General features: G+C 36.9%; 1 protein-coding gene across 8 annotated transcripts in view; it reads right to left on the bottom strand.

Moving 5' to 3' along the window:
• Positions 1 to 3340: 3340 nt before the first annotated feature.
• Positions 3341 to 26323, bottom strand: part of CREB1 (cAMP responsive element binding protein 1) — a 70962-nt gene continuing 47979 nt past the window's right edge. For 6 of the 8 annotated variants that reach the window (XM_023733029.1, XM_004378274.2, XM_004378275.2 and 3 more), the window contains one exon: positions 3341 to 9533. In XM_023733029.1, coding sequence (XP_023588797.1) covers positions 9389 to 9533 — 145 coding nt within the window. In that variant the 3' untranslated portion in view covers positions 3341 to 9388. Of the gene's footprint in view, positions 9534 to 10425; positions 10790 to 26323 lie in introns of those variants that run through there. The other 2 variants (XR_002824428.1, XM_023733030.1) reach the window with 2 other exon arrangements.

Raw genomic sequence — 26323 nt, 5'->3', positions numbered from 1 at the left:
GTAGTCAAAATAGCCTGGTACTGGTATAACAACAGATACGTAGACCAATGGAACAGAATTGATAATCCAGGCATAAATTCATCCACTTATAAGCAGCTGATATTTAACAAAGGCCCAAAGTTCATTAAGTGGGGAAAAGACAGTCTCTTTAACAAATGGTGCTGGCATAAATGGATATCAGTCTGCAAAAAATTGAAACAAGACCCATACCTCAACCATGCACAAAAACTAACCCAAAATGGATCAAAGACCTAAATCTAAAATCTAAAATGATAAAGATCATGGAAGAAAAAACAGGGACAATGCTAGGAGCCCTAATACATGGCATAAACACAATACAAAACATTACTAACAATCCACAACCAGAAGAGAAACTAGATAAATGGCAGCTCCTAAAAACCAAACGTTTATGCTCATGAAAAGACTTTACCAAAAGAGTAAACAGACAACCTACAGACTGGGAAAAAATTTTGGGGTATGATAAATCCGATCAGGGTTTAATCTCTAAAATCCACAAGATACTGCAAAACCTCAACAAAAAGAAAAATAACCCAGTTAAAAAATGGGCAAAGGATATGAACAGGCACTTCACCAAAGAAGACATTCAGGCAGCTAACAGATACATGAGGAAGTGGTCATGATCATTAGCCATTAGAGAAATGCAAATCAAAACTACAATGAGATACCTTCTTACCCCACCAAGGCTAGCATTAATCCAAAAACACAAAACAAATGCTGGAGAGGTTGTGGAGGGACTGGAACACTTATACACTGTTAGTGGGAATGTAAAATGGTACAACCAGTTTGGAAACCGATTTGGCGCTTCCTTAAAAAGCTAGAAATTACCATACGATCCAACAATCACACTCCTTGGAATGTATCGTAGAGAAATAAGAGTCATCACACGAATAGATATTTGCACACCCATGTTCAATACAATACACCACAATAGCAAAAAGATGGAAACAACCTAGATGCCCACCAGCGGACAAATGGATAAACAAACTATGGTATATACACACAATGGAATACTGTACAATGATAAAGAACAAGGATGAATCCTCGAAATCTCTCATAACATGGATGAATCTGGAAAGCATTATGCTGAGTGAAATTAGTCACAAAAGGATATTGTATAAAACCACTATTATAGAACTCAAGAAAAGGTTTAAACACAGAAAACATTCTTTGATGGTTACGAGGGTGGGGAGGGAGGGAGAGGGGTATTCACTAACTAGGAGGTAGACAAGAATTATTTCTGGTGAAGGGAAAGACAGCACACACTAAAGGGGAAGTCAGCACAACTGGACTAAACCCAAAGCTAAGAAATTTCCTGAATACAACCAAACATTTCGAGGGACAGAGTAGCAGGGGCAGGGGTCTAGGGACCATGGTTTCAGGGGACATCTAGATCAACTGGCATAACAAAGTTTATTGAAATGTTCTGCATCCCACTTTGGTGAGTGGCATCTGGGGTCTTAAAAGCTAGCAAGCAGCCATCTAAGATGCATCAATTGGTCCCAATCCACCTGGAGTAAAGGAAAATATAAACCCAAGAGACAAAAGGGCTACATAAACCAGAGACTCCATCAGCCTGAGACCAGAAGAACTAGATGGTGCCCAGCTACCACCAATGACCACCCTGGCAAGGAACACAACAAAGTCCCCGACAGTCACAAGAAAAGTGGGGTGCAGAACTCAAATTCTAGGAAAAAAACCTGACTTAATGGTCTGAGACTGGAGGGACCCTGGAACACATGGCCCCGGATTCTGTTAGCCCAAAACTAAAACCATTCCCGAAGCCACCTCTTCAAAGATTAGACTGGGCTGTAAGACATAAAATGATACTTGTGAAGAGTGTGCTGCTTAGCTCAAGTAGCTACATGAGCCTAAATGGGCAGCTCCTGTCTGGAGGCGAGACGAGAAGGCAGAAAGGGACAGGAGCTGGTTCAATGGACATGGGAAATCTGGGGTGGAAAGGAGGAGTGTGCTGTCACAGTATAGCGAGAGCAACTAGGGTCACATGATGTAAAAATTTTTGTATGAGAAACTCGAAGTGTAAACTTTCACTTAAAGCACAATAAAAAACAGGTACTCAATAAATCCCTAGACACGCATGTTCAAAGCAGCACTATTCAGAATAGCCATAGTAGAAACAATTCAAATGTCTATCAACAGATAAATTGTTGTATATACATTAAAAAAACAACCCATTGCCGTCAAGTTGATTCTGACTCATGGTGACCCCATGTTTTACAAAGTAGAACTGCTCCACAGGGTTTTCTTGGCTGTAATCTTTATGGAGATCACCAGGCCTTTCTTCTGCAGTGCCATTGGGTGAGTTCCACTACCAACCTTTAGGTTAGCAGTGGAGTGAATTTGTGCCACCTTGGCATATACATACAATGGAATATTATTTAGCTCAATAGAGAGATCAGGGCTAAAATGTGTAACTTAATTTTTTGGATTTGCCTTCTAAATGACAGAAACTGTTTTCTTTGTAAATTCAGCATCCAGAAGTGTGTCCTAAGGAATATTTGTGAAATGAGCGAGTGATGGCAAAGTGTGTAAGGTAAAAAGAGAAATAAGCACTGTAGGGTTTCACTGGATGTCCAAGCATCTAAACATGGCTTACAAGTAGGGTGACCTTAAGTTCTGATTTGCTCAGGACAATCCTGGCTTACACCTATTGTCTCCACGTAATTACTACCATCAATTTGTACAATAAATTGTGTGCTCACTCTTTGTAGAAGGGGGGGAAAAAGGAATAAAAATCATGCAATTCTTTCAATACAACTAGCTTAATAAACACATCTTGGCAATTAAAAAAAATCTACTTAATGAATGCAACTGCTTATTCTCAGAAGTTGCATCGATAACAATCTTTTATTCTTACGCCTTAAGCATAAAGATTAATCACATCTCATCCTTTTCCCTTTCATTTTATGAATACAGACTTTAGAATTTCAAGAGGATATGAAAAGTTATCTACTCTCACTGCTCTTCCAGTGCAAACACGCATTGATGACATGGGAGACAGCTGGTCACATGCCTCCCATTGGCTGTCTAAATAGGGCAGTAGCATCACCAAATCCTCAGAAATGCACTATTTGATCTTACTGGGGGAAATAAAATCTTTTGTTAAAGATTAAGAGTAGCACAGTGGAATGAAGTAACTGAAGATATGTTGTCTCTTGAATTAGTCTTCTGTTGCTGTGCAACACAATGTGTGATATATTCTAATATAACTTTTGCTCATTTAACAGTAAGTCCAAGAAAATAGGGCTTAACAGTATCAAAAAACAAAATAGAGATCCCATCCCCAAAAAAGAGACTTAGAAAGTTTTAAAAAGCATGTTTATGTGACTGCACATAAATGTTTGTGTAAAAAGGGCATTATGACAGTTGATACCACAAAGATTACAGTAAGAAAAAGCACTTTATGACAATATTTCACAAATTCACAAGAATCACTTCAATATACAAAGCAATTGCTACCATTCTGAACACAAAGCAGCTAATATGTACACAGTGTTAATAAAATGCATTGTAACTCAGTACGTTTTTTTTCTCTTTACACAGATAAAGCACAAAAAGATTCAGATAAAAAAATTAAAACAGGGATGTTTCTAGAATGTAGGGAATTTTATTAGAAATGTATTTCCCTCATGTTTATTATTCAACTCCAATAGAAACATCAGAGTTAAAATCAATACCCTGTTTTGTGCTGATAGTTTTGGGGGGAGGTATTCTTTACCTCAATCCTTGAGGAAAAACCCAAAAACCAAACACCTTTCTCTCTAGAAACTTCCCTGATTATTTTGTTTCTAAAAAGTTTTAAGTGATACACCTGGGTTAGAAGTAATTGCTTTGGAGAGGGGGATGACAACTGACGTGGACAAATCAGTTAGGGACATCTTTACATGGAAAACTGCTGACTAGCACTCTTCTTTGCCACCCCTAATAAATCTATACTCACAGAAAAATGTTGACAAATTATTTCCCAATTTTAATATAAATAATTTTATTACATACACAAATTGGAGTGGCACCTGGATAAAAATACAACATCTATAAAGCATTTACCATTCAATTTTAAAAACATAAGAAAATAAAACCTTCCAAACACAATGATTGATCATTTCACTTGGCCAACGAACATAAGATCATTAACGTCAGGGATTTTCTTCCTTCCCTATCAATTTTTAAAAGTATCTCAGATTTACTCTCACATCTCTGCGATGCTCCTCAGTTGGACAGAAGCTTGAAAATGTCATAGTTCCATAACAAGTATTAAATAATGCCTGTGTAAAGTAGGTAAAATTTGAATTTCCTACTGTTAGACCTTTTTCAAAGACATTTCCTGAGGATTGTTCATTTTCCGTTTACTTGCTGGTGAGAATAATTCAACACGTATCATGTTATACCCCAGCTAGGACCTGCACCCACAGTACCAGAATGCAGATAGGTCAATATTTTCTCTCTGTGCTAAACAACTCTGCCTGTTTATAGTATCAACTTGCTTCACAGGCTTTGTTCTATTTTTTTATTATTTTTTTCTTTTTTTAAAAAATAAATTTCAAGTTAAAACACCTGAAATAGGATCCCTCCATTCAAACATTGTCTGGTCCCTCTTAAAGTTTGTCTGCCCCCTGAGGACACATACAAAGGCTTAAGCTACATTCACTAATCAATAAGAACTTATCATAAGCATATGAGACAGATGGAACTTCAGCACCCTGTTTGATTTATTTGAAATTTTTCTTCCATACTGGCTCAGCTTCATGATATGTTCAAACCCCTCAAGGATTAGTGCCTCTCCTAGCCATTGATTCTAGAAAGTCAAGGAAACCAGTTCCTAGTACATACGGTGACTGTGCAGTCAATTTTTAAAAGTCAACATTAACAATATTCAAGATATATCCAAGCCACCCAATGAAAAGTTCTAGTTGTGCTTTGTCCAACCAAGTGAACAAATTTATCCCACAATTCTTCACCTGCAGGCTTACTAAGCACACTTCACTTTCCCCTTCATGTGAAATCAGTTTAATTTAGGCAGCACTTCTCTGATGTTAACAAAGCCAATTTAAAATGAAAGAAATTTAGTCAAATGATTGTATGTGGTTTCCATGATGACAATAATTAATTGCTCTAAAAAATATTTTACAGTTCTGGACAAATTCATTACTGAGTCAGAATCCACTCGACTGCAACGGGTATAGACAGTATTAATGTTGGGGTGAGAACTAAAGTCTCATTTAAAACTGGAAATAAATATTATTCGAGTTACTTTTCCCTCTATCCATGATGAAAAAAGAATAAAATAGGATTCAAGTCCATCTTTTAATTAATTGGGTTAGTCAAATCTAATTTCTTATTTATTTTTTTAAACTATTTTTAAGGCTAGCCTTTAGGTGCTAAAATATTTTAATCAATGAAAGGATCCATTAAAAAAGTTACATGATTTGAAGGGAGGAGAAAGACACAAAGTCAGCTGACCATTAATTGATGAGGGAATTTCTCAAGTTGCTAATGCCCAAACTGGGTCATTTTAAAAAGTGCAAGTTATACCAAACATTTACAAAGAATATAATGTAAATATAATCCAAATAAATATACAACTTTTGTATTAGGTCAATGGGAAACAATATACCAACAGTATTCAGGGCTATAATGGCAACAAAATAAAGCCTCTTGAAAATAACTGAAAAGGTGTGTAACCACTGTTTCTAAAACTTATTTTAATTAGAAATCTTAGCGATATTAGCCTTATTTAACCCTGCAAAATGAAGCAGGCATTTGATTTTCAAAATAATCAGAGACCAATATATTCTGATAGTTGACTGTAGCTAATCACAGAATTAGAAACACATTCAACATGAAAAGAAGAAATCTAAATTGAAATCATTTCAAGTTAAGTAAACTTCTTGGTTTAAACAAACTTGTTCCTTCCTAAGCCTTTGTATGATTCCACGTATCATCCCAAATGGTCAAAATGACAGTAGGGATTAGGCCTGAGAGACAGAGATAAACTTCAGCCAGATGACTTCTGGTCGGACAGCCTGTCTGACTGGTATTGTGCTTTCAGATACTAGCACTGCTGCTGACCTACCACCAAAACACATTTTCAGACAAAATCCCTGCTCAAATGAAACACCAAAATCCCTCCCCCAGGATGATTTTCGTAAAATCAGTGGTTCCTTTTAAAGTCTATCTTCAAAATGTTCTCACCATTATAGCTGCCAGAGACAAAGCATAAAAACCAAATACTTTTGGGGGGAAGTTTTCAAGTGACTAGTAACATATTTAAAAGTATCAAGCCAAAGAAAACAATAATAAAAAATACTTGGAAGGAAACTATTAGATAATCATGAGTGCTGGAGTAACGCAGTCCAAGAAACTGCCAAAAGGGATGCAGTAGAACACACAAAAATGTAAAATTTCATCTGATCTCAATATACTATAATACTCAGCATTCCTGACTTACGAGCTCTCAGAGCTCCAGATTATATACTGTGTAAATATATATACATGTACACATACATTATACAAATGGCATTTTCCCCAAGAATATCTAAATGAAAAGAGCACCTATGACAATATTATTGTTGCCAATATGGTACTTGAGTTTGAAAAACTTAAATGTATCTGATATCAATTTTTTAATAATATGAACACATTGGATCTAGCCCTTTCTAAAACCACTTTTCAGTTAAACACTATCAAAGCTTGAAAACTCATTAAGAGTAATGTATCAAAAATAAACCCCTCCCCACTTCGTTTTTATTAGAGTTAATCTGTTCTATAGATAAAAGTGCCACATGGCCCTATATTTGTAAAGTGAGTGATACCAAACTTGCTATTTTCTAGAGCAAATCAGTAGCATATGTACAGATTCCTATGATGACATTTTCATTCCCTTTTGGCCAATATGAAGAAAAAAACATTAGTGGTAACGTGGCCACATGTATTCTTGGCTACAAGATTTTTTTTTTTTTTATTATGTCGTTTTCTTAATAAAGCTTCTCAAAGTTGCATGCTTAAAAAACAAACAGCTTTTTTCCAATTCTCTTTTTTTAAAAAAGTCTGCACAAAAGATGCTTTATTTCTATTTGTATAAACTGAAATCTTCAAGTCTATTCAACGGTCTAAAACAGATTTAGCAACAGAATACATTTCTTACCTCACCATTAACTGACTTCAAACCAGTGCAATCATCCTCAAGATATAAAGGACCAGGTAATTAAAACTTGTAAATCCAACTAGCTAATCATGATTGTGATGGCCTTGATTTATCAGGGATTAAGAGGACTACCAACTTGTTTTCTAATTAAATAGAAAGCCTCATTTTTTGAAAAACACATTAACTTTAGAGAATAAAACTTGCTAAACACCAGGCAATTTTCATTTATAATGCTCATGACATTCAAAATGTTCAATTTGACATTTTGATTCAGTAAGAGAGAATTCTACTTTGTGAACAGATCTGTGATTTCACTCGATATTTATGCTGGTATACAATTTTTATGCTATAACTTTCCCCATTAGCTCAGCAGGATAAACATCAAACTTTACAGTCGTTTGAAAGCCTTCTTGAGAATCTGGTGAACTGTCCAAATATAAAGACTATATCACTTAATTCTTAGAATGATGCTCCTTCATAACCTTTGTTCATCCTTGAAAAAAGATAATGGTTTGTTACAAACAAAAATATATCATTTATAAATATTAATTAAAAGTCTTACTTTTCAAAATGGACCCAATAATTAATATAACCCATACCTGTATATTTTGTTATCATGTTAACAAACTTAACTTTTAACTTTAAACCCACAACTCCATATAAAACATTAACTTTTCACATTTCTTGACTCTTTTAAAAGTAATTCTATTCTCAAATGAGATATTATAATCAAATACTGTCAGTCTCCAATTTTTTAAATCTACCTTAGTATTTTTCTTTTAAAGGATAACTTTTAGGTTTATCAGGCTTAGTGAATAAAATGTGTAATTAGTAATTAATTGTAGTATTGGAAACAATATATGATACACACAGATACAGACTGTTACAGTCAGGAGTTAAAATCGGTAGCCATGACAAAGGTTACATAGTGTAACGGAAAGCTAAAACATAACTACCCTTTTTAGGAGAAAACAAAGTTTTATGTGAATGACAATCCAAATGTTGCAGTATAGAAGCCATTAAATGTGTCTAAAGAAAATTACTTTCCCTGTGCGTATCTAACACCGTACTTTTTAAAACTCATTTAAAAAATTCACTTGAGATACTCTTACAGTATGTTAATGTGGGAAAGATTTAAAATCAGTATTTTTCTACAACCCGTAACATTTCATAAACAAATATATCACTTGGCTTTATTTAACATCTTGAAGGCTTTCCTGGTGGTGGTACAATGTAAGTGAAAAGGGGAACAGTATAATTAGAAATGTCTTTTTAAGTAAATGAGTGACAATATAAATATTTTTGAAGGTGAGGACAAAAGCATTTATTTAAAAACCTTGTTATATTACGCAAGGGGTTGGTTTACTAATGAGCATCTTTTTATTATGAATTTAGTACTAACTAAAACAAAAGCTTTGTACTTTTATGTCCTTCGATTTAATTTAAAATTCAAATAATCATGCTTGTACGTTCAGTTGGTTACTTCTTTTTAATGTATTCAAAATGATGAACACACACAGAATTGAATTAAGAAGCAACAACTGACCTACGGAAGAGCTGTAGTTAGTACAGAATATTTTAAAGGACCAAGGATAAGTTTTCAGTATCGAGGAAGAGAAGGTACACAGAAAACACTCCAAATTCATTCCTCATTTGTTCAACACCATACTAAAATTCTTTTTTAGAGGGCATTTTTCTTAACAATTTTACATAATTCACAATGAAACTGTGAAAAACATGTCAATTGGCAATCAACACTTCTTCATTGCACCTTACTTACTTTATGCACGCGGCCCACGCATTACTTCAGCTCAAGAGGCTGGATAATTCTGTCCCTAAGGCAATCAAGGAGCTCAGCACAAACCTTGAAATCATTTTTAAAAAAGATTTTCTTTTCCTCATTTCCCCCCATCAGTTTGCAAGTAAACAAATTATTACTTCTTGAGGAGGGTGGGGGTTGAAAAGCAGAGTCTCTTCATGATTCCTGGTGCTGAAAATTTCTTGAGGGGAGAAGTGGAGGCAGGTGTTGAAACATTCACAGTTTAATGCAAAAGCACAAATGAACGAAATTCTGTAGTTGCTTTCAGGCAGTTTTGCGCATAGAAAAAAAGAAATGTTTAGAAAATAAAATGTTTATTTTTGTTTTTCTGGTTGTGGCCAAGCCAGTCCTTTTTTCCACCTTAAGTGGTGAAAATAAATCCCAAATTAATCTGATTTGTGGCAGTAAAGGTCCTTAAGTGCTTTTAGCTCTTCAATCAGTGTCTTGTTTTGGTTTTCAAGCACTGCCACTCTGTTTTCTAAACATTTCACATATTCCTTCTTCTTTCTACGACACTCTCGTGCTGCTTCCCTACAAATGAAAAAAGGACAGTAAAAATTATCATGCAACAATACTGTATCATTTATTTTGGATTGGGTAGAGTATTTTTTTTTAGAAAATTACCTCAAAGCAGCAAACATTTGTATGTATTACACAGCAGTCATTTGAAAAGATACATAAAATGACTTGGAAACTGCCTTACTATGATTAAAAGAAGTATCAGACACCACAGAAGTTTGATTTTTTTAAAAAAAGAAAACCCCAAAAACAATTTTTTTCTTTTTTTTTTTTTTAATTGTACTTCAGGTAAAGGCTTACAGAACAAATAGCTTCTCATGAAACAGTAGTACACATATTGTTTTATGACATAGGTCAACAACCCCACAACATGTCAACCCTCTCCCTTCTCGACCTTGTTTTTTTGGTGAAAATATACATAGCCAAAGATACACCACCTCAAAAACCTCTACATGCACAGTTCAGCGACACCGACTACGTTCCTCCAATTGCTCCCCAAAAAGAGTTTTAAAAAAAGCCAAATAAACATTTAAAAATTACACCTCCCACTGTTAATTAAAACGTTCTGCATCATATCTATAAAACTTGAAATTCTATGTCAATAAAAAAAATACCAAGGCTAAATTTGGTGTGAAAACATCCCTTAAATAAAAACTCATTATTTCAGGACTGTTATGGATTGAACTGTGTTCCCCAAAATATGTGTTGGAATCCTAACCCCTATACCTGTGGATGTAAAGCACTAATGTACTGACCTTCCATAATGCAATCTGATCTTATGTTAATGAGGCCATACTTGGGCAGGGTGTGTCCTAAACCTAATCACTTTTGAGTTATAAAAAGAGTAGACACAGAGACAGGCACATACTGGGGAAGACAGATGCCACTGGAGAAGAACCAAGGAACACTTGGGGCTACCAACAAGAAGGAATCACAAAGCCAAGACCCTGATTTGGATCGCTAATCTCCAGAACTGTGAGAAAATAAATTTGTTCTTTAAAGCCACCCAGCTTTTGGTATCTGTGTTACAACAGCATTAAATAACGAAAAGAAGGACATTAAAAAATCTAACAGATTAAAAATATTTTTAAAAATTGATTTTTTAGCAAGCTACTAAGTGTAAACTAGTAAACTCTTCTTTAGCTTGATATGGGCAAGGGCCACATCTTATTCTTTATATCCTTGGCCAGTAGCACAGGGCCTGCCTGGCATACAGCAGGTACTTCTTGTTGAATGAAGATGGAAGTTGAAAGGAAGAAGGTTCTAACCTTTAAAAAATTGAAAAAAGCAGCAATTTACAATCACTCATTTAGAACAGAGGCGGTGTAATGTGGCAATTAAGAGTAGTGTCTTCAGAGTCAGATTCCTGGGTTTTGAGTTGTCAACGGGTTTGGTTTTTTGGGTTATCCCTTACCAGTTATGTGACCAAGGGTAGGTTACTTTAGTTACCAGACTGTATAAATGGAAATAATAATATTACCTATCTCAAAAGGTTTATCAGGATTAAATGAATATACAAAAAGCACATGAAATAGTGCCTGGCATTTTGTAAATATGTGTTAGCTATTATTTCTAGAAAACACAAATGGGTGTATAGTATAATTTCATTAATGTCTTCATCCCCACAGTCTATCAATTCAAGTAAAAGAAGCATTTCATTCTAATACAAGCTGATTTTTGGAATTGAAAAAACAAACAAAAAACCTGCATATTATGTTGTATTATCCACGAAAGAAAGAAATGGACAATATATGACCCACTGCATCACTCTACAACTGGAGAAAATCTCTTTGGAAATGGCTTAAAAAGGCCCAACACTCCATTGAGCAGTGAAGAAGACAAGCTGAGAGGTGCTATGAGGCCAAGAAGGAAATGATGATCTAAAGGATGATAGAGGGAATGATTCGGAGGCCAATTTGGATATTCTGAGTTTGGTGAGTTCTAACAGTATAGAGAGGATGTAGGATGCATGTACACTTAACAAACAACCTTATTTCAGTCAAGGTTGATAGTCTTTTTCCCTTGTTTTCTCCTCTCCATCATTCGGTAGTTTATCAAAGGCTAAAGAGGAGACACAACGGTGAGAGAGAAAGGAAGCCTAAATAACAGTCTGAATATAAAACAAAATTTCATGTTAACGAGACCTTTTCTTTCACACATAAACTTTGGTAACTCTAGTTTTACAAATTTACAACCCATAAGCAGTGTCCATATAAATGCTATATCTATATGCTAGTTTCCAAAGTTAAACTGGTATGATCCTCTACACGTTACCTCCCAACTTTGTTCCACCAAAATTAGTACACTATAATGTTGTGAAAGATTGTGTGTTCCTCAAAAGAAAAAAACAATGGGCTAAGAAAATGCACTTATTTCTCTAATGTGAGATCTCTTGGGTCCTTTCAATGTAAAAAAGGGAACTGAGACTCTTCCTAGAGAGGAATTCTATGTAGCATGTCCCAAACTTAGATTTACAATATTATTTTAGTGGAGAACACTGAATATATTCAAGTAACAGTGTCTTACAGAGTTAGATTTACAAATGATGCTCAAGTTAGAGTTTAAAATAAGCATATTTCGATACAAATTTAATACAATATGGATACACTAGTAAGAGTTTGAAACTGGGGATCAGGGAACTTAGGTTCAGATCCTGGCTTTGACACAAACTACACTGTACAGCTTCCAGCAAGTCCCTTCCTATTCAGGGACTCTTTACTCATCTGTCTTTTGTTTTTGTTTTTGAAAGACTAATCAATATGTCCCAAACCAAGGTATAGTTTAATTCTGTATTGAGTATGCAAAGCCAGGGAATAAGCTGGCATGTCATTCTAAAGCATCAATTTTAATGGATGGGGCAGGGGAAGAATTTTCATATTAAAATAAACATTACTGTATTTTGGAGTTGGAGCACTGGTGGAACAATGGTTAAGAGCTCAGCTGCTAATCAAAAGGTTGGCAGTTTGAATTCACCAGCCCTACCGGCAGTTCTACTCTGTCCTATAGGGTCACTATGAGTCGGAATCAACTCGATGGCAATGTGTTTTGGTTTAATGGGCTGGTCTGAGGACACAGTGTGAAGATTAAACTGACCTCTAAAATCCCTTTCAGGACAGAAATAGTATTTTATGATTCCAGGCATTACTGCAGATGGTGTATAAATTCTGAAATTGATTTGAAAGACATATTTTTAGAAAAAAGTTCCTTCACATAATGTGTTTCAACATCCTTCTCCCACATTTACTAAACTAATTTTTTGCCTCTACGTGTTTCACTTGTCCCTTCCCCTTTTCAACCTTCAATCTTTCTATACTATGGGCTTGTTCTCTGTTGCTTTCAAGTTTGTGTAGGTCATTCTAGTCTTCATTTACATGAATTGTATTAATTTAAAAATATGTGTACTGACACTGGCTTCTGCCCCTGGATGTAGAGCGCTCGGAGTGTCACTCCTTCCCTTAAAATGAAAAAGAGGATTAACTTAAAATTCATGAACTTTTTCAAGCCGATCAGATAGCGGAGGCTGCACAGTAAACGACTGACCCAAAATTTATGGAGACAGTGCCTTAGGAAGGGAGGAGACACAAATACAACCTCACCTGGAGTAGATGCGTCCAGACAATGGTCAGAAGAGTTTACCTAGAATGGGTGAAAAAGCCAGAGTGCAGACTGGTAGGAGTCTACATGCTCTTGTAACCTTTTTCTACATAAACCTCACTGGACACTCATAGAAATGACTGCAAAGAGTCCTAAGATGTATCCGTTGTGGTGCAGACCTGGGGGAGGGAACAGCAGCTGATTGGGATGAGAAACTCCATTGGGATCCTATCTCTACTACAGAACTGTGGGGGGAAGGGCAGCAATACCAGCCTTTGGGGCACTGGTGAACACCCAATGCATTTGGAGGAAACGCAGGGGGACCCTACTCACTTGTCAAAAGGACACAGAAGCCAACTTGTAAGAGCTCTCAATGGCCAAAGCTGGAATAATCTGAACGTAATAACGAAGGCACTGGATTAAAATAATAAAAGAATAAAGTAAATATCCTCGAACCCATACTGATATAAATAAATAAATGGAGAAGGGATAAATTTTCCTTATAGAAGAACGAGGAAACAGAAAATCTCCATTAGAACACCACAGTAATACTTACTACAGGTAAGATTCACTGACGAATTAGTTGGCAAAACTTTAAGAAGAAATGGTATTTGCATAGCCTAAAAGTATCTACCCCAAAATACACTAATTACTGTGGTGGTTTTAACATATGACCACAAATTCTTTCATACTCTCCCCTCTAGCTTAATCCCCCTGCCTTGAATGTGAACTGGACTTGGTGTCTTTGCTGCTAAGAAAGAGAGTATAAAGAGGGAAAAATGGTAACTCTACAGTGGAGAAACTGGATACCACTTTAACCAAGTACTCAAAGTTAACATCACTAGTATTAAGTCATGCTGACATGTACTCCGTGATAATGATGTGATGAAGAAGGGCACTCAACATCTCTGTGGTATTCTCCCCACAAAATCCATAACCTCAGTTTAATCATAAGAAAACATGAAATAACCCAAATTGAGGAATGTTCTGAAAAATATCCTGACCACTACTCTTCAAAAGTGACAAGGCCATGAAAGATCAGGAAAGAGAAAATGAAAGAGAATGCGTATCTGAAACTGTACTATTTTTATAACTCTTCTGTAAATTTAAAATTATTTCCAAATAAAGTTTAAACTATATATTTAAAAATGTATATTTATCTTTGTATATATACAGACAGTATTAGGGGAAACTCCAGAATGTTAACATTTTGGATGGTGAAACTAGAGATGATTAAACTTTTAGCTTATGTTTCCTAATTATAAGGAACATGTTTTACTTCTGTAATAAAAATATATCAAAATGAGTTAGTAATACACATATTTTTTGGTAACCTGCTTTTCCCTTCTATGAACATCTTTTCATCTCAATAAAAATACATCTTTCTTCATTGTTAATGGCTAGTTGTCTATGGATGAATGGATGTACGTTAACCTATACTTTAATTACACTGTTTGGAATTTTTCAATTTTATTACACCATTTCAAATTCATTTTCTATGAATTTGCCTATTCATATTCTTAACTCATTAGTCTTCTGGACTTATTAAATTTTTTTCCAGTTTGTTGTTTGCTTTGATGCTCTCTTTTTCTTGATTAAACACAGCAATTTTGTATTTTTACAGTCAAATCTATTTAAACTTTTCTTTATTGCTTCTGCCTTTAGGAATCGATTAAAATCCCCCTGCACCCTAAAATTTCATAAAGACAATGGTGACAGACTGTATTACTTTCACAGTTATTCACTCCTCCTTCCCTGTGGGAAAAATACACATCCCTACCCCACTGACTTTAGACTTGTCCTTGCCCTTCCCTGTGCTTGGCCAATGAAACCCAAGTGGATGTATGTTCACCACAATCAAGCAGATGTTTTAAAATGCACTGCCCTTTTCCCTTTCCCATGAGAATGGCATGTCTTAAAAAGCTGCTGCCTCTTCAGCCAGGATCCTGGAACCAGGCAGCATGTGTACGAAAGGCACAGCTGCTGATTTGTAGCTGACAAGGAGTTAACATAAACAAGGAAGAAATTTTTGTTGTTTCAGGACACTGAGATTTTGTGATTGTTTTTTACATGATGCAACACAGATGAACGTAACAACCATCCATATTTTCTTTTAGAATGTTCACCTGTTGGCTTCATTTTTGGCAATTTGGATGGACTAGAATTTTGTATCCCAATCTTTTCCTATCAAAGTTTAGTTCAAAACAGGCTGTGCTCAAGGTGCATAAGCTTTATTCACTCTAGGGAATACATTCAGGAGGACAGTGCTTCTCTAACTTTTCCACTGAGGAAGCCACAATGGTAGAAGAAACTAAATATGTTCCCCAGGGAATTCTGAGGCCACAGACCAAAGCGATCACTGCTACTGTGGAGTTTTTCTTTAATTTCTCATTTTACCTTACAAATATTAAATGACACTGCTGGTGGGAATGTAAAATGGTACAACCACTTTGTAAATCAATTTGGCCCTTCCTTAAAAAGCTAGAAACAGAAGTTCCATATGATCCAGCAATCCCACTCCTTGGAATAAATCCTAGAGAAATAAAAGCCGTCACACAAATAGATACATGCACATGCATGTTCACTGTAGCACTGTTCACAATAGTAAAAATATGGAAACAACCTAGGTGCCCATCAACAGATGAATGGATAAACTATGGTACATACACACAATGGAGTACTACGCAATGATAAAGAACAATGATCAATCTGCAAAACATCTCACAACATGGATGAATCTAGAGGGCAATATGCTGAGTGAAATTAGGCAGTTGCAAAGGACAAATATTATATGAGACCATTACTATAAGAACTCAAGAAAAGGTATAAACACAGAAGAAAACATTCTTTGATGGTTACAAGGGTAGAGAGGGGAAGGAGAGGGTATTCACTAAGTAGATAGAAGACAAGAATTATCTTAGGTGAAGGACAACACAATACAGAGGAAGTCAGCACAACTGGACTAAACCAAAAGCTAAGAAGTTTCTGGAACACAACAAACACTTTGAGGGACAGAGTAGCTGGGGACCATGGTTTTGGGGGACATCTAGGTCAACTGGCGTAACAAATTTATTAACAAAATGTTATGCATCCCACTTTGGTGACTGGCGTCTGGGGTCTTAAAAGCTAGTAAGCGGCCATCTAAGATGCATCAGTTGGTCCCAACCCACTTGGAGCAAAGGAGAATGAAGAACACCAAAGACACAAGGAAAGTATTAGCCCAAGACACAGAAAGGGCCACATAAACCAGAGACTCCATCGGCCTGAGACCAGAAGAAATAGATGGTGCCCGGCTACCACCAATGACGCCCTGACAGGCAACGCAACAGAGTCCCTGACGCAGTGAGAGAAAAGTGCAGAGCTAACATCAAATTCACGTAAAAAGATGAGACTTAATGGTCTGAGACTGGAGGAACCCTGAAGCCATGGCCCTCGGATGCTCTGTTAACCCAGAACTAAAAACATTCCCGAAGCCCATCTTCAGAAAAAGATTAGACTGGACTATAAAACATAAAATAATACTTGCAAAGAGTGTGCTTCTTAGGTCAAGCAGATACATGAGGCCAAATGGGCGGCTTCTATCCAGATGCAGGATGAAACGATAGGAAGGGACAGGAACTGATTGAACGGACACAAGAAACCCGAGATGGAAAGGGGGAGTGTGCTGGTCACATTATACGGATTGCAACTAATGTCACATAACAATATGTATATAAATTTTTGCATGAGAAATTAACTTGAGCTGTAAACTTTCACCTAAAACACAGTAATAAAAAAGACTAAAAAAAAATTAAATTAATTATTTTTCTCTCAAATCTTTAAGCAAAATGAATATTCATGGAAAGCATTCCATGTTAACCTTCTGGTGCTGCATCTCCCCAGTATATTTCCATGTACTCCGATTTGAGAGGCACAGCAGGAGACCACTGCATTCTAGAATCTGAGTAGTACATACACAGGCTTTGGCACCAACACAGAAACAGCTTCAACTCTCAGCTCTACCAATTTCTTAAAAGGTGTGACTTGCAGCAAGATATTTAACCTCTCTCTAAACTAATTCATAAAATAATATATATAAACTAGTTATACTGCCCAGCACATACCGGGCTTTAATAAATGGTACCTCAGGAGAAAGGTCAAAGCCACAATATACAGAATTAGGGGGTTATCAGGAGACTGGTGGTACCTGAAATACATGGGTATGGATGAAAGATCCACGGAAAATTTTAAAAAGTAGACAGAGGCAGGTGAATAAGCCAAAAGAGAAGAGTTTTGAGAAATGAACAGTCTAAAGTTATCGAATACTCCATAGAGTTAAAAGGAATGAGAACTGGAGACCCAAAAAAACGAGTGATTCGATTATATATGGCAATCTGGGAGCCCTGAACAACAAAGGCAGAGTTGAGGAACTGGACTGAGTAGCGGGAGAGGGAGAGACAGTTCGGAAGCAGCGAGGAATTGCCAGACCCGACCCAGCGAGAGCCTGAGCCCTTCAGGCCTGAGCGGTTCAAGGGTGAGTGGTGAGGAAGGCAAGGGGCTGCATTCCGAGAGTTGCGTTTTCTGCACCGGGAGACATCCAACGCCAGAGAGTCTACATGGCCACCCAGAACCAGTGAGAAACAGCCCTCAATGAAAGATAAGTACCTGCGTACGGCCTACCACGTGGATCAAAACCATCCCCCTTAGGGAAAAACCTCGCTCCCATTTACCTCCCCGCTCCCTGCTCTGCACTGGGTCCCGGACTGGCTTCAGCAACTGCCGAGTCCCCTGGGACAGAAGTAGGATCTGTCACACGCCCGGAGCCATTCTCCCTGCCTTGGAGAGTGAACAAATGAACAAACGGGAAAAAATAAACTGCAAGCTCCCCTAAATCAGGAACCAGGGTAGGCACAGCTCCTTTGCTTAGGCACAGGCATAAGGAATCCACGGACTTTGAGTGCCTTTCCCCCTGCGGAGACTTGTGTGGGCCCATCTCAACAGCGTAGGCCCTCATTACCAAAGAGCAACAGGGTATATACCAGATATCTAACTTTGACCGTTTCAGCTGTCAAGTGGCAGGTTCTTGACATTTGACACTGCTCCACCCATTAAGCAGGGTCTTCATCTACCCACATCAGGGGCCTGAGGACTGGTGGCTCCACCCACGCCACCTAGCCACCTGCAATAGGAGCCTGTGAATAAGAGGTGCCCCCTAGTCCTTACAGCCAACAACATTAGGTGCTCATAGTCCGGCTGTGAAACCCACCCACCTACATGCTCTAGGGAACAGGGACATACCTTCCTCCTGTACACTTGGGGGTGACCGTCAGCCCTCTGCCTTGCTCAGACTGTGTCCGCTGCTGAAGCCAGATGCCTGTGCCTACATCAATCACCCATGCCTGTCTCGGACTGTAAGTGAGAGCCTACACCATCCACTTGGTGGCTATCTACCTGGGCACCTCAGCTGAATCCATACAGGAGGAGTGGGTGGACTCCTAAGCTCACATACCTAGTAACAGATCTAACCACCTGGTGAGAGGACACTAGATTCAAAGGTGCCAATAACCAAACTAGCTCATATGAACAGCCTATTTGGGCATATCAAACAAAACAAGAAGCTAGGACACAGTAACCAAACATAAAATAAATATAATAACTCACTGACGGCTCGGAGACAACAGCCAATATCAAATCACATAAAGAGGCAATCCATGATGGCTTCGGCAAGCTCCAAAAACAAAGAATATAGAAATTTTCCAGAGAAGGAAAATTTCTTGGAATTACCAGAGGCAGAATACAAAAGATTAATATACAGAACTCTTCAAGAAATTAGTAAGGAAATTAAGCAAAACGCATAACACACAATAGAGGAAATTAAAAAGATTAGAGAAGAGCATAATGACAAACTTAACAGGTTGCAAGAATCCATAGAGACACAGAAATCAGAAATCTAGAAGATTAACAATAAAATTTCAGAATTAGACAACTCAATAGAAAGTCACAGGAGCAGAATTGAGGCAATGGAAGTCAGAATGAGTGAGACTGAAGATAAAGCACTTGACACCAACTTATTTGAGGAAAAATCAGATAAAAGGATTAAAAAAATAAATGAAGAAACCCTAAGAATTATGTGGGACACTATAAAGAGGAATTACCTATGAGTGACTGGAGTACCAGAATGGGGAGGGGAATAACAGAAAATAGAGAATTGTTGAAGATTTGTTGGCAGAAAACGTCCCTGATATCGTGAAAGATGACAAGATATCTATCCAAGATGCTCACTGAACCCCACATAAGGTAGATCCCAAAAGAAAGTCACCAAGACGTATTATAATCAAACCTGCTAAAACCAAAGATAAAGAGAGAATTTAAAGAGCGGCTAGGGATAAACGAAAAGTCATCTACAAAAGAGAATCAATAAGAATAAACTTGAACTACTCAGCAGAAACCATGCAGGCAAGAAGGCAATGGGATGACATATATAAAGCCTTGAAGGAAAAAAACTGCCAGTCAAGAATTACATATCCAGCAAAACTATCTCTCAAATATGATGGTGAATTTAGGGCATTTCCAGATAAACAGAAGTTTAGGGAAGCTGCAAAAACCAAACCAAAATTACAAGAAATACTAAAGGCAGTCCTCTGGTTAGAAAATCAGTAACATCAGATAACAACCCAAGACTGAACACAGGACGGAGCAACCAGATATAAACCCAGACAGGGAAGTCGCAAAAGTAAATCAAAGCTAAAACACTGAAAATAGGGAAACAGATGTCAATATGTAAAAGATGACAACATTAAAACAAAAAAGAGGGATTTAAAAAATGTAGACATAGATTTTTCATATGGAGAGGAAGTCAAGGCAATAAAAAGAAATAAAAGACTGGTGTAAACTTAGAAAAACAGGGGTAAATATTAAGGTAACCACAAAGGAAACTAACAATTCTACAAGTTAAAATAAAAAACTAGAAAAATATACAGACTCAGCTAACACAAAATCAACAACAATAAAAAAGATGAAAAGAAAATACATAAAGAAAAATGATTCAGCACAGAAGATTAAGTAGAACAAAGAAACTGTCAACAACACGCAAAAAAAGACATCAAAATGACAGCACTAAACACATACCTATCAATAATTACACTGAATGTAAATAGACTAAATGCACTAATGAAAAGACAGACAGTGGCAGATTGGATAAAAAAACACGATCCATCTATATGCTGCCTACAAGAGACACCCTTTAGACTTAAAGACACAAACAAACTAAAACTCAAAGGATGGAAAAAATATATCAAACAAACAACACTCAAAAAAGAGCAGGAGTGGCAGTAGTAATCTCTGACAAAATAGACTTTAAAATCCACCACAAAGGATAAGGAAGGACACTATATAATCATTAAAGGGTCAATACACCAGGAGGACATAGCTATAATAAATATTTACGCACCCAAAGACAGTGCTCCAAAATACATAAAACAAACTCTAAGAGCACTGAAAAGAGAGACAGCTCAACAATGGTAGCAGGAGACTTCAACACACCACTTTCAGTGAAGGACAGAACATCCAGAAAGAAGCTCAACAAAGACATGGAAGAGCTAAATGCTACAATCAACCAACCTGATCTCACAGACATACTGAACACTCCACCCAACAGCAGCCAAGTATACTTTCTTTTCCAACGCACATGGAACATTCTCCAGAATAGACCACATATTAGGCCATAAAGCAAGCCTTAACAAAATCTAAAGCATCGAAATATTACACCATTTTTTCTAACCATAAAGGCATAAAAGTAGAAATCAACAACAGAAAAAGCAAGGAAAAAAAAAAATCAAACACATGGAAACTGAACAACACCTTGCTCAAAAACTACTGGGTTATAGAAGAAATTAAGGATGGAATAAAGAAATTCATAGAATCAAAGAAGAATAAAAACACATCCTACCAGAACCTTTGGGACACAGCAAAAGCAGTGGTCAGAGGTCAGTTTATAGCCAAACATCCAAAAAGAAGAAAGGGCCATAATTAAAACATTAACCCTACAACTGGAACAACTAGAAAGAAAGCAATAAAGGAAACCTTCAGGCACCAGAAGAAAGGAAATAATAAGAATTAGAGCAGAATTAAATGAAATAGAGACTAAAAAAACAAATGAAAGAGTTAACAAGACCAAAAGCTGGTTCTTTCGAAAAGATCAACAAAACTGATAAACCACTGGCCAAACTGACAAAATTCTAGCCAACAGAATTCAGCAACATATCAAAAAAATAATTCACCATGATCAAGTGGGATTTATACCAGGAATGTAGGGATGTTTCAGTATTAGAAAAACAATCAATGGAATCCATCACATAAATAAAACAAAAGACAAGAACCACATGATCTTATCAATCGATGCAGAAAAGGCATTTGACAAAGTCGAACACCCATTCTTGATAAAAACTCTCAACAAAATAGGGAACAGAAGGGAAATTCCTCAACATAATTAAGGGCATTTATACAAAGCCAACAGCCAACATCATCCTAAATGGAGAGACTCTGAAAGCATTCCCCTTGAGAAGGGGAACCAGACAAGGATGCCTTTTATCACCACTCTTATTCATCATTGCGATGGAGGTCCTAGCCAGAGCAATTAGGCTAGAAAAAGAAATAAATCGCATCCAAATTTGTAGGGAAAAAGTCAAAGGATCTCTATTTGCAGATGATATGATCTTAGACACAGAAAACCCCAAAGAATCAACAAGAAAACTGCTGGAACTAATAGAAGACTTCAGCAAAGTTTCAGGATACAAGATAAACATACAAAAATCAGTTGGATTCCTTTACACCAATAAAGAGAACGTGGAAGAGGAAATCACCAATTCAATACCATTTACAATAGCCCCCAAGGAAGACAGAATACTTAGGAATAAATCTCACCAGAGACATAAAAGACCTATGCAATGTACAAGACACTATTTCAAGAAACCAAGAGAGACCTGCATAAGTGGAAAAACAGAACTTGATCATGGAATGTCAATTCTACCCAAAGCGATCTACAGATACAATGCAATCCCGATCCAAATTCCACTGGCATTTTTTATTGAGATGGAGAAACAAATCACCAACTTCATATGGAAAGGGAAGGGGCCCTGAATAAGTAAAGCAAACTCAAGAAGAACAACAAAGTGGGAGGCCTCACACTACCTGATTTTAGAACCTATTATACCACCATGGTAGTCAAAACAGCCTGGTACTTGTAAGACAACAGATACGTACACCAGTGGAACAGAATTGAGAATCCAGACATAAATTCATCCATCTATGAGCAGGTGATATTTGACAAAGGCCCAAAGTCTGTTAATTGGGAAAAGACAGTCTCTTTAACAAATGGTGCTGGCATAACTGGATATCCACCTGCAAAAAACTGAAACAAGACCCATACCTCACACCATGCACAAAAACTAACTCAAAATTGATCAAAGACTTAAATATAAAATTTAAAACAATAAACATCATGGAAGAAAAAATAGGGACAACGCTAGGAGCCCTAATACATGGCATAAACACAATATGAACCATAAATAACAATGAACAAGCTCCAGAAGAGAGACTAGAGAAATGGGAGCTCCTAGAAATCAAACACTTATGCTCATCAAAAGACTTCACCAAAAGAGTAAAAAGACAACCTACGGACTGGGAAAAAATTTTTGGCTACGACAAATCCGATCAGTGTCTAATCTCTAAAATCTACAAGACACTGCAAAACCTCAACAACAAAAAGACAAATAACCCAATTAAAAAATGGGCAAAGGATATGAACAGGCACTTCACCAAAGAAGATATTTAGGCAGCTAACAGACGTATGAAGAAATGTTCACGATCATTAGCCATTAGACAAAAGTAGATCAAAACTGCAATAAGGTATCATCTCACTCCAACAAGGCCAACATTAATCCCAAAAACAGAAAATAATACATGCTGGAAAGGTTGTGGAGAGACTGAACACTTACACATTGTTGGTGGGAATATAAAATGCTACAACCACTTTGGAAATCGATTTGGTGCTTCCTTCAAAAGCTAGAAAAAGAAGTACAATACGATCCAGCTATCCTGCTCCTTGGAATATATCCTAGAAAAATAAGAGCAGTCACACGAATAGATACATGCACACCCATGTTCACTGCAGCACTGTTCACAATAGCAAAAAGATGGAAACAACCTAGGTGCCCATCAATGGACGAATGGATAAACAAATTATGGTATATCCACACAATGATAAAGAACAACAATGAAGCCATGAGACATAACATGGAGGAAGCTGGAGGTCATTATGCTGAGTGTATTTAGTGAGTCACAGAAGGACAATACTGTATCAGACCAGTATTGTAAGAACTCAAGAAAAGGTTTAAACACAGAAGACAACATTCTTTGATGGTTATGAGGGTGGGGAGGGAGGGGGAGGGTTATTCACTAACTAGATAGTAGATAAGAATTATCTTAGGTGAAGGGAAGGACAGCACTCACTACAGGGGAAGTCAGCACAACTGGACTAAACCAAAGCTAAGAAGTTTCCTGAATACAGTCAAACACTTTGAGGGACAGAGCAGCAGGGGTAGAGGTCTAGGGACCATGCTTTCAGGGGACATCTAGGTCAACTGGCATAACAAAATTTATTAAGAAAATGTTCTGCATCCTACTTTGGTGAGTGGCATCTGCAGTCTTAAAAGCTTGCAAGCGGCCATCTAAGATGCATCAATTGGTCCCAACCACCTGGAGTAAAGGAGAATGAAGACCACCGAAGACACAAGGCAAGTACTAGCCCAAGGGACAGAAAGGGCCACATAAACCAGAGACTTCATCAGCCTGAGACCAGAAGAACTAGATGGTGCCCAGCTACCACCAATGTCCGCCCTGACAGGGAACACAACAGAGAGTCTCTGATGGAGCAGCAGAAAGGTGGGATGCAGAACTCAAATTCTAGTAAGAAGATCAGACTTAATGGCCTGACTGAGACTGGAGGAACCCTGGAAAGCATGGCCCCTGGATTCTCTATCAGCCCAGAACGAAAGCAATTTCCAAGGCCCAGTCTTCGGACAGGGATTGGACTGGACTGTGGGACATAAAGTGATACTCATGAAAAGTGTGCCTCTTAACTCAAGTAGATACAAGAGACTAAACGGGCAGTTTCTGTCCGGAGGTGAGATCGAAAGGCAGAAAGGGTTAGGAGCTGCTTGAATGGAAATGGGGCATCAGGAGTGGAAAGGAGGAGTGTGCTGTCACAGTATGGGGAGAGCAGAGTCACAAAACAATGTATGTATAAATTCTTCTATGGGAAATAAAAAAAAAGAAAAAAGGAATAAGAAGTGGAAGGGAATCTGTACTTTCTGACAGAGATGACTGGTTTGTGGTCAGAAGCCAGTTTACAGTGAATGAAAGCTGAGAAAGTAGAAGCAGCAGAAATATGGCAATGAAGGGGAAAAGGGAGCTATGGAAGAGTCAATGGGAATTTTCCTTTTTTAGCATCCAAAAAACCCACTGCCACCAAGTCGATCCTGACTTATAGCGACCTAATAGGACAGAACAGTACTGCCCCCATAGGGTTTCTAAGGAGCAGCTGGTGGATTTGAACTGCTGACCTTCTGGTTAGCAGTCAAGCTCTTTAACCATTATTCCACCAGGGCTCCTTTTTTAGGATAACGAAAAAAAAAAAAACCAAACCCGTTGCTGTTGAGTCGATTCCAACTAATAGCAAGCCTACAGGACAGAGTAGAACTGCCCCATAGAATTTCCGAGGAGTGCCTGGTGGATTTGAACTGCTGACTGTTTGGTTAGCAGCTGTAGTTCTTAACCACTACGCCACCAGGGTTTCTTTTTTAGGACAGTGAAACTAAATCCAAGTGAAAGAATTTTATTTAAGAGTCAGTGGTAAGTCAGATAGTGCTCCTGCCTTACAAACATTTTAAAACTAACAGAAAAGATTTTAAATGTGTAGCTTTCTTTATAATTTACAAATACGTTTAAATATAAATGCAACTATTATGCTTCTTTTTAGTATTATAAATACCTGAAGAAAACCACAGAATGATAAAGCACAAATAAAAGTCATTCGGCTTGTTTCTAACTCTCTTCCTAATATCCTAGAAAAAACTCTGCCATTTCTCATAGCCTAGATATAATTTACTAACACTCTGTGACAGCTAAGAATATTTTAGGAATGAAGAGGTTGTTCTGAGCTAAAACATGAAACTGTATAAGAAGAAACATTTCAACAGAGCACTACAGGTACCAAAGGGTTTCAGAAGAATTATCTTTTTAACCCTCAGAACAACCCTTCGGGTGGCTGGTGATATCTCATCTTACATAGGAGAAAGCTTAGATGTAGAAAGGTTACTAAGTTCTCTCAAAGTCACAGCTAAAGGGTAGTCAGGAAGTGAAGTCAGATCTTCTGAATTCAATCTCTGTTTCTTTCACTTTATCACTGTTTGAAGAATCTTGAAGTGGACACCAGGGGAATATTTTCACCAATTTCAAAATTTTATATCTTTGTACAATTTTATTTTCATTTTCCTCTGTTTGTCTTAGAGTTGCTTCCATTTTAAAAAAATAAATATTTAATAACTTTCTTTTATTCTGTATTTTTGATGACAAAAACACTTGCAGCTATGAATTTACATTTGAAAACTGTATTGCCCACATTCCATAGATTTTGCTTTGTAATACTTTCATTGTTGAAGACCACCTACACCTATTTTAAGATTTATGTCAGTAACAAGGTATTCTTAGAATTAATTTATTTTCTAAGAATCATTGCTTAGGTGTTAAACGATTATTATTTTGCGTTATCATTAAAATTATTTATTAAAGATAATATTAACAAAAATACAAACTTGCCATCATATACTTATTTTATTACAAATAAATTTAATATAAATAAAACAACATGTAGTTTTAATATACATGCACGAAATTCTTGATCTTCTTGAACAATACTACTCAAGAAAATAAACAATTTTTAAATAATCTAGTTGGTTAGAGCATATGAAGGTAAAGCCAAGGATGTGTATTAAATCTTTCATAGGGAAACTGAGTCAAAGAAAACTACTCTATGGTCAAACATGAACTGATAATCCCATTAGACATCTTCTCATAAATGTAGCTTATTAAATATATTATCAATTCTACTAGAAAAAAAACTCAGCGCAAAAATCCTATTATCAGCAGATCACATGTAAAGATATATGTCT

This window comes from Trichechus manatus, unplaced genomic scaffold, assembly GCF_000243295.1.
Source record: "Trichechus manatus latirostris isolate Lorelei unplaced genomic scaffold, TriManLat1.0 scaffold00056, whole genome shotgun sequence".
Taxonomy (NCBI): domain Eukaryota; kingdom Metazoa; phylum Chordata; class Mammalia; order Sirenia; family Trichechidae; genus Trichechus; species Trichechus manatus.
This window is presented reverse-complemented; position numbering and strand designations above follow the sequence as displayed.